This window comes from Harpegnathos saltator, unplaced genomic scaffold (genome assembly GCF_003227715.2).
Source record: "Harpegnathos saltator strain DR-91 unplaced genomic scaffold, Hsal_v8.6 scaffold25, whole genome shotgun sequence".
NCBI classification, from domain to species: Eukaryota; Metazoa; Arthropoda; class Insecta; order Hymenoptera; family Formicidae; genus Harpegnathos; species Harpegnathos saltator.
In genome coordinates this window covers 1,590,166-1,600,861 of record NW_020230039.1, presented here as the reverse complement: position 1 = coordinate 1,600,861, position 10,696 = coordinate 1,590,166, and the positions used below count along the sequence as shown (strand labels likewise).

General features: G+C 31.5%; 1 protein-coding gene across 1 annotated transcript; it reads left to right on the top strand.

The window, feature by feature from the left end:
* Positions 1-1,332: 1,332 nt before the first annotated feature.
* On the top strand, positions 1,333-2,289 carry RpL28 (ribosomal protein L28). The gene is made up of 4 exons (XM_011140012.2): positions 1,333-1,389; positions 1,640-1,736; positions 1,837-2,079; positions 2,168-2,289. Exons 2-4 carry the CDS (start codon positions 1,650-1,652, stop codon positions 2,252-2,254), a joined length of 417 nt encoding a protein of 138 aa, XP_011138314.1. The 5' UTR covers positions 1,333-1,389; positions 1,640-1,649; the 3' UTR covers positions 2,255-2,289.
* Positions 2,290-10,696: the final 8,407 nt, after the last annotated feature.

Genomic DNA, 10,696 nt, shown 5'->3' with positions numbered 1-10,696 from the left:
CCAGTATTATACATATCTTGTTGCCCGTACATAACTACGCTTATGCGTATTTCTTGTTGTCATGAGTCTGCGTCATTGCCTGTCACTAAACGATTGCGCATTCGACCTGCGCAGACAAGGAAAGAAAACTTTCCCGATATCTTGCCTCTCTCACCGTTCTGCCAAACCCGCTATGCTCAGTCTATTATATATGTCTATGGAAAAATCGGTGTCGCCGAAAATGCCGTGTTGGCCGCTTTCAGGTTCCTCTCTGGTAGCATCCATTTTTCCTTTCACATCAAACGCATCAAAAGTCGTTCCGTTTCCAAAAGCGCATAGGCGCATTAACGAAAACGGAACGATATCAATGCGCGCAACGCATTGGTTGCGATCGATGCGCTCGATGCGTGAAACGGAACGCAGCTAAAGTGATCAATGGCTGCATTCAGCAGATTCAACAGTTGGATAACATTACTAGATTTTCCACTGAATCTCGCTCCTGATTGGTAAATACTTCTAGGTCTATGAAGAATCTAAAAGAATGCTTCAATAATCACTAAGACAATAATCACTAAGCGCTTTCTGATCACTTTGTTCTACTGAACGCGGCCAGTGAGCGCTTAGTGATTCTCGCTCCTGATTAGTAAATACTTCTGGGTCTATGAAGAATCTAAAACATACTCCAATCACAGACAATAATCACTAAGCGCTCACTGATCATTTTGTTCTACTGAACGCAGCCAATGGCTACTACGATATTCCCTAATCAATTCCTGCCGCGCGGCAAGCCTGCAACCGGGCTAAATACATTCCTATCATAGGACTATTTCTTTAAACAGTTTTTATTTCAAGCCTTTTTCCAAAAAAGAACACTTTGTAACCTTTTGCGGATGATTTTAAGTAGGAAGTTTTTACAATACCGTTTGTCAAATATGGTAAACGTTGATCGCAATATACATGACCAATAGCATTCACGATCAACGTTATCGTATCTGAGGGTGCGTTCCGTTTCACGCATATGCGCGCATTTATCTATAGTTTATGTAACATATACTATAAAAGATGCGCGCATATGCGTGAAACGGAACGCACTCTGAGAGACGGTGGCTGCGTTCCGAAATTCACTGCATATACTGAAAATATATAGTTTGTGTCACATATACTATGGAATTTAAATGCTGGCAATGAATATCGGAACGCAACTGGTATTGTAAAAACTCCTTATTATCATAATTTCTCTGAATTTTGTCAAAAAATAACAAATGTCTGCTTATTTTACGAGTCGCCACAAGAGGTCTCTGTATTCTTTCTGTAGACTTAAGACCCCTCTACATAAAGTGTAGTTAATGATGCTTTCGTTCGCCATGTTGATTATTCTTTCTTGCTATTTCTGTCGACGGAGTACACGTGGTGAGCATATACATTTTCGTCTTTATTACTTGATCTTTTTCACTAATTTTATAAGTCAAAATATTTTTTGCAGCGGTGATAATTGAAATAGTTTACTACTTTTATAATATAATATTTATAGAAATAATTTTTCTTTTGTGCTTGTAACTACAGACACGAACTTTATGCAGTTTCATGCATATCGTTTATGTGAACAAAGAAATATTTATAATTGTAATCCAGAATAATCGTAAAATAATCATTGTTGCAGAGGATTCAAAATGTCATCGCATTTGAATTGGATGATAATTCGTAACAATAATGCTTTCTTGCTCAAAAAGCGCAATATCAATAAGCCGTTCTCTACGGTTTGTAATTTGCAATATTTTATAAAACATCGAAATATTATATATAATTTACATATAATTTCTTCAACTAGTATCTAATAATAGATGACAAAATATTTAGGAATCTAACAACTTGACGAATCTAAGCAGTTATCGCTACTCTGGATTAATTCACCGTAAGAGTGTAGGCGTTGTTGATACACCTGACAAAAAAGGTTTTACTGTTGTCTATAAGAAGGCTAAGGCAGTCAACAAACCTGCCAAAGCTACTGTAAGGAGTACAATGAAGGCGGGAGCTCGTCGTTCTCTTCATAAATTGAAGACTTTGCTTACAGCAAATAAATATCGTGTAGACCTTACCAAGGTATGTATATTATACAGTGGTTGCTAATTATAAAGACATATTTATCAATATTGATTTAATAATAATGTTATAACATCATATTTTTCAGGCTGCATTACGACGAGCCAGTGCTGTGCTACGTTCTCAGAAACCTTTACCTGCTAAGAAGACACGAACAGCGAAAAAAGCTGATTAATTTGTATACATTATTAAATATATCTTTTGATGTAATTTCTTGTGTATAACATGTTCTGTAAGGTAAATGAGCATTAGCACTATTCTAAATTTATTATTTTAATGTCTTCTAGTATTTGTTTTATTGAAGATAAATTTATCGAAGGTAAAAAAATACTGTGCTCTTTTTACTTTGCAAATATGTTTGAAATCTTGTTTTATCCATAAGTAACATTGTATAAATATTTTTAAACAAGCATTCATTTATGTTCTTCACATTGTGGTAAGTAAAGTTTCACTAATCTACTCATATGTAAGTATATATCCTATGATGCTATATTCTGTATTGCCTTTAATCGAATTTTTTTATTTCTAGATTTAATCTTTAGAAGTAATAGTATATTACTGGTCATCATACCTGACTAACAAGAGGTAATCATTAAGTAAATTTTACCTGGTCTTTATAGTTTCTTATGATATAGAAATAATGAAGATGATAATTTTTTATTAAGATCTATGAGTTTCATGATTTTTTGACAATACTTTCTGATTATTACTTACAATAATTTAAATTGTATATAAAAATTTTTACAATATTTTGTTTTTAAAAATTTTTTATGACATTTCTCTTTATAGGATCTAAAAATTTTAATAAAGTAGAATCTTTTTTAAATATATATATAATATTTTTAGATATATCTTTTATATATTTTATATATTTATATATATTATTCTGTACTTTACATCTCAGATTAGATTAAATGATGTTATATTATCACCAAGATCTATGAATGCTATGATTTCTCCATTTGCTACTGATTTTCCTTAAACAAAACAATTATGGTTGAATGATATAGCTTGTTAAAAACTATTAATTTTGTTCTTTATTTTTCAGATACACAAATTTTCCCCAAGTCTGAGCAACTGAATGGTGAAGATATTTTGTAGGTAATTTTTAGTTAATACATAAGTTTCATTTAATATATAATAATAATGTATTACATTCAAATATGATGAAATATATCACCAATATTTATGAATGTTGTGATTTGTACAGTATTTGCTAACTGAGTATCATTATCTACAATAACTTAGAAACGAAGAAGTAATCTTAATTAATAAAGTTTTATTTTCCTATTTATGTTATCTAGTATACATTCTTTGTGAGACAGGATTGATCTTCAAGCTATAAAAAGGTAATTTATTTTTTTTAAATAAAATATATATTTCTTTATTATTCTATATCTTACTCCTCAGATTAAATAGAATGATGGTATATTATCACCAAAATCTATGAATGCTATGATTTTTCTATTTGCTACTACTGATTTTTTCTTGAACAAAATTGAAATGTGAATTAATGATGTAGCTTATGAAAAACTATTAATTTTGTTCTTTATTTTTTAGATCAGCAAATTTTTTCCAAGTCTGAGCAACCGAATGGTGGAGATATTTTGTAGGTCATTTTTAATTCATAAGTTTCATTTATTATATAATAATATATTACATTTAAATATGATGAGATATACCACCAATACTTATGAATGCCGTGATTTATACAGTATTTGCTAACTGATTATCATCATTTACAATAACTTAGAAATGAAGAAATAATCTTAATTAATAAGGTTTTATTTTCCTATTTAGGTTATCTGGTATACATTCTTTGTGAGACAGGATCTTCAAGCTATAGAAAGGTAATTTCTATATTTTTTTAAATAAAATATATATTTCTTTATTATTTTGTATTTTACTCCTGCGATCAGATAGAATGATGTTATATTATCACCAAGATCTATGAATGCTGTGATTTTTCGATTTGCTACTACTGATTTTTTCTTGAACAAAACTGAAATGTGAATTAATGATGTAGCTTATTAAGAACTATTAATTTTGTTTTTCATTTTTTAGCAAATTTTTCCCAAGTCTGAGCAATTTGATGGTGTAGATGTTTTGCAGGTAATTTTTAGTTAATGCATAAGTTTCATTTATTATATAATATATAATAATATATTACATTCAAATATGATGAAATATATTACCAATATTTATGAATGCCGTGATTTGTATAATATTTGCTAACTGATTATCATCATCTATAATAACTTAAAAACAAAGAAATATTCTTAATTAATATGGTTTTATTTTTCTATTCAGATTGTCTGGTACACATTTTTCCTTGTGGGATAGGATCTTCATGACGGCGAATCAAGCTAAGTAAATCAAGGAAAGATAATTTCTATATTTTTTAAATAATATACAGGATCTCCCAAAACAATTTGTACAAAGTTGGTGGAGACATAGAGCGGATTAAGATAAACATACCGACATAAGTCTCATACCGGTTTTACGCAATAGTTATCGAGTTATTAATAACAGAAATCTGAGTAAATGCGTGCCAAGATGAGTGATTGGAGAAGCGTTGCAGTCGCTCGAGCCATAGCGCAGCCCAATCAATCCAGAAATTGTTGGAGGCATATGGCGAGATGTAAGAGCGACGATATAAGACACGAATAACAGGGTATTATTGCAGGGTAAGGAATTTTTATGTTTGTCTTAAGCTGTTCTATGTCTCCATGAGCTCTGTAAAAATTGTTCTGGAACAACCTGTGTATTTGTTTTAAATATTCTATATTTTACATTTGATGTTATATAAAATAATGTTATATCACCAAGATCTATGAACACTATGATTTCTCAATTTGTTATTACTGATTTACCTTGAACAAAATTGCATTATGAGTGATGTAGCTTATTGAAAACCATAAATTTTGTCGTTTATTTTTCAGATGTGCAAATTTTCTCTAAATTTTATCAATCAAAAGATGAAAATGTTTTGCAGATAATTTTTAGTTAATGCATAGGTTTAATTTATTATGTAGTAATAATATATCAAATTTTTAAATGAAATATGCCACCTATATTTATGAATGCCATAATTTGTACAGTATTTGCTAACTAATTATCATCCACGATAACTTCAAATTTAAACAAATAACTGGAACTAACAAAATTTTACTTTTTTATTTAGATTACTTGGTACGCATTTTTCTTTATGAGACAATATCCTCAAATTATAGAAAGGTAATTTTTATATTTTTAAAATAATATATATTTGTTTTAAATATTCAGTGCTTTACATCTAAGATTAAAGTAAAATGATGTTATATTATCACCAAGAGCTATAAATGCTATGATTTGTCAATTTGCTACTACTGATCTGCTTCGATTAAAATGACTACATATAAATGATATAGCTTATTAAAAATTATATAATTTGTTATTTATTTTTTAGATTTAAATTTTGTTAAGTTTTATTAGTCGAATGGCAAATTTGGTCTTGTAGATAAGTTCTAATTATTGCAAAAATTGCGTTTACTGCACAGGATGTTCTATTTTAATCTCTCACTCAAAATTTTATTTATTTTTGATTATAAGAAAAAAATATTTCAGTAAAAGTTGTTCGTTTTGATGGAGAGATACATGATAATGTGAGTTATATCATACACACACATGCGTGTATATATATTATTTTCGAGAAATTTTAAAAGCGACTAATTTCTTTAATAGAACTTGATTTTTTTCTTTAGATAAAAGTTGTATACTTCGTCAGGATGTTCACAAAACATCGTCAAAATTGTGTTTAGCATAAGTTATTCCAGAGATATGATGAAATTTTAAAATTTACATATCATTGACTTCACATGTATGGTTCGTAAAAAAAGTTTCAATGGTTGTTTTAAATTCGTTTTAACGCCATAAGAGATTTAACAAGATTTCTACAAGAATTAATTAGGAATATTTGTGCTTAAATATATATATCAAACATTTTAATATTGACATACAAATTTAAAATATTGCAGAATATTACTGATTGTCGAATTTTTGTATTTGTATTTTCAGAATCTGCTTAGGAACACTTTATAAATTCATACAACATTCACATTATTGCAAAAATATTTCATAACTCAGTTATTCTTTCATTTAATAAATAACCTCGGTTATTCATTAAATTATTAATTATGGAAGATTAATCTAACCAAGCCGAAATAGTTGACATAATAAAAATAATGTATGCAATTGCTTATGCAATAACAACTTGAGAGTAGCGGAAGAGGTATATGTCGTTAGGTTTTCCGGCAGACGACATTTGACGCGGAGGATTAGAAGTCTTATCCCTAAGGAGGCCTAAAGTAAAATTTGAAGCTTTATATCCCTGACTTGCAAAACACAATGTTAAGAATATTTTGGAAACATTACAATAAGATCTACAACTTTTATTTTGAAGAAAAAATTAAGTTTTATGTCGTAATCGTAACGGTTATTTAAAAAATTAGTCGTTTTTTGAATTTGTTGAAAACTATATATGTACGACATGACTTACATTGGAATTATGTGTTGCCCTTCAAACAAATTAACTTTTGTTTGAAGTATTTTTTTCTACAATCAAAAATAAAATTTTAGGGAGGCGGTAAATTAAAATAAGACATTCCATATAATATATTATTATTCAAATGTAATAAAACGTTTTATCATGATATATGAATATTAGAATTTGTATAATATTGGCTAACTATGAGGATGTTAAACAATTTATAATTTAAATGATGAGAGAAAGGAAAGAAAGTGAGAAAGAGGAGAAATAGTAAATTTAATACAATTATTTTGCTGCTTAAGTAGTTCTCCTATCGAAGATATGGTATTTTCTAATAAATCTAAACTTATATAGATAGTTTTATTATATTTCAAGTTTATAATGTCCTTATTTGCGAAAATGATGATAATTTTGCCATCAAGATCTATGAATGCTATGATTTAATACTCATATTTACTAACTGACGAAATCTATCAAAATTTTATAATTTTTTATAAATTTTTATTTTTTTTATCTGAAAATGTTTCTTGTTTCAGACTGTATTTCTTGGATGTGTCTTTCGAGCAGCTGATTGATATCTTACTAGAATCGTGAAAATATATTAGTTCTGAAATTAAGCTGAAGTAAATGATGTTATAAATTAATTTTTGAAATATGAACTTGTGTGGAATATATTGTATGGAATAAACATAATATCCTAATTATAAAATTCTTAATTACAAAATTAAACTCTTAATCACAAAATTAAACCATATGTTATATGCCTCTGAAAATGTAACAATAAATGTATAAATCCTGACAACTCGATTTACGATTTTTAGGCTTTATGGTTGCGTGGAAGCGATATGCATTCAATAGAAACCATACTTTAAATTTGGATCTTTCTCCGGTAGGTTAGATGCATTAAATGTATTTTCGGCTTATGATGTTTTGAATTTACAATGGATTTATAGGAATATAACCCTATCGTATGTTGAGAAAAATTTCTATAGTTTACATCAGAGCTCGGCAAAATGTGCACGCGACGGCCGATTTTCGACTATCTCCGCCCACCGCTATTTCCTTTACCTCGCCGCTCCGCGCGCTGCCCACAAGCCGCTCGAGCCTCAGGAGCATGTTTCCAATAGTTTTCACATTACCCATAAGATACTATTGACGCGTTTTTTTTTAAGTGGTAGTAAGCCTCTTCATTTTTCAAAAATGAAGTTTATAAAAAATGAGAAGTGTTCTTTAAGCGATTCCTTACCACGTCTTATGCGGTTCGCTACATGCAATATCCAAATTGATGTTTCCACTCTTACCAATAAAAGACGCCGAAAATCGAATTGAATATTCTTCATTTAACATATTTTATTTCGCTTCTGTTCAATTAGTTATGGGTTGTTACAGTCATCAGTGGATTAGGCTTACTGAGGATACCACTTAAAAAAAAAACGCATTAACAATAGTACTTCATGGGTGACGTGGAAAACTATTGGAAACACGTTCCTGAAAGTCGAGCGGCTTGTAGGCAGTGCGCGGAGCAGCGAGGTAAAGGGAATAGCGGTGGGCGGAGATAGTCGAAAATCGGCCGTCGCGTGCACATTTTGCCGAGCTCTGGTTTACATTAAAATTATACCCATGATTTTCTTGACATATATTTTCGATTTATCGGCAATTGAAATAGGCATTGTTTACAGCATCAGCAGATGCACTGTTGCGGAATAGGTGTGATAAATACGTATGTGCGCAATGAGATAAACGAGAGCGAGCGACTTCCTAGGATGATTATTCTGCGACGGCGGGACTAGAGAGACTTGTATGTGTACACTCAGAGGCAGGTATGGTGTCCTTCGGCGATGTCGTATACGCCTGTAAAACAATCGAAACCGATGACAGGCATATACGCATATGCATATGGGCGTACTGTACAGCGCGAGAGAAGCAAAGAGGGAGAAGTGGTGGGAGACATTCCGATATTGCATCCTTATCGCACGTCGCACGATCGAAAGAGAAAGCATTACCAGACATGGTACGGTTAATGGTGTCCCCAATAGCTGTCTCACTCTCTCTACGCTTGAATGCAGGCAATATGAGTGAGACAGCTATAGAGACACCGCGCTGTCTCTATAAGTGTCTCGCTCGCTCTAATAACCATGTATCGCGCTTTCCTCTTTTCTCCTTAGCAGAAATGCCGATTAAGGAGGCAATCCTGTCTGTAGGTCAGAAAAATAAGCTATTTTCGCGAATTTTTTTTTCGGAAACTAAGCAGACGATTTCAAACTTGATAAAAATAATAATATATATTTTATTGGTGAGAATGAATTTTTATGGCGTTATAAAAGAGAAAAGCGCGATACATGGCTATTACAGCGAGTGAGACACCTATAGAGATAACGCGGTGCATATAAAAAATTAATATTTTTTTATTTCGCTAGGTCACACGATAAATAGACATGTTTCGAATATGTAATTAGATGCTGAAGTCAATCGATCGACTTTTTTATATAAAAAAGTTTTTTCTCTGATTTCAGAAGATGCTATATAGCGTCTCGTTATTGTGATTTTTATTATTATTAAATGTCTCTTAATTTTTTTTATATTTTTCAAGAGCGGAACGTATATTTTAAGTAGCATTTTAAGGAAGATGTTGCATTTATTCTCCCTCCTCGTAGTCTTTTCAAAAGTAAAGATATGTTGTGTCTAAAAAAAAATTGCACAATTTGACATATCTTACGGCATAAAATAAGTTTTTTTCGTAAATTTCATGAAATATCGTTTTCTTGCAAATAAAATATTCTTAACGTAAAATCATTGATATTTATGATGATTTTTCAAATATAATTTTTAAATGCCTTAAAATATTAAAAAAGTAGTTCGTTTTTTATTTCCTTAATTCAAACGAGTTAGCGGCAAGTTCGTAGATTAATTATTTTACTTGCGTTTTTGTCCCAGTCTATCGTATTACGAGATTTTATAGGAACCATGAAACGGCGCGCGCCTAAACACGTCACGTTATTTTCTGTATATTTGCTACATTATTATTTATATAACGCTATAAAAATTTATTCTTATCAATAAAATATATATTATTATTTCTATCAAGTTTGAAATCAATCATCTGCTTAGTTTCCGGAAAAGAATTCGCGAAAATAGCTTATTTTTCTGACCTACAGACAGGATTGCCTCCTTAATCGGCATTTCTGCTAAGGAGAAAAGAGGAAAGCACGATATATGGCTATTAGAGCGAGCGAGACACCTATAGAGACAGCGCGGTGTCTCTATAGCTGTTTCACTCATATTGCCTGCATTCAAACGTAGAGAGAGTGAGACAGCTATTGGAGACACCATTAACCGTACCACGTCTGGTAATGCTTTCTCTCTCGATCGTGCGACGTGCAATAAGGATGCAACATCGGAACGTCTCCTACCACTTCTCCCTCTTCGCTTCTCTCGCGCTGTACAGTATGCCCATATGCATATGCGTATATGCCTGTCATCGCTTTCGATTGTTTTACAGGCGTATACGACATCGCCGAGGGACACCATATCTGTCTCTGAGTGTACGTGTAAGCTATTAAGCTATTTCCACGCTAGCCCTTTTGCCGAGCTCGCCTTGAAGAGAAAAATCGCAACGGTTCGTGATTGCGGTTCGCCTCGTTTGCGAAGCCGTACGTTGTTAATTGCACCGCTAACGAAAGATAGGCGGAATTATATTAGTCATGTGTGTCGCGCTATGATGTCTTCTCGCTGTTCGACTGAATAATATACGAGTTCGAAGCTGCAAGGCTTATTAATTTAATTTGTCGCAGTCATCTTGGCGATACCACAACTGCTGAAGAAGCTGCAGCGATCGATCGCTCGGAAACGTCTATTAGTATGTAAACGTTATTTGTGAATAGCAGGAGTCGTATTCTCTCCCCTATTTCCTCTTTTTCCCTTTTTTATGTTGATCTCATTTTATCTCTTAAATCAATAATCCTCTATTTCCCCTATAATAGGAAATTCTTAAACTTACAAAAAATCAGATAACCTTTTCAATGGCGAATATATGATATCTGGTATTAATTAAGTCTTTTTTGAATATAAGATAGTGTAGAAAAGTGCAGA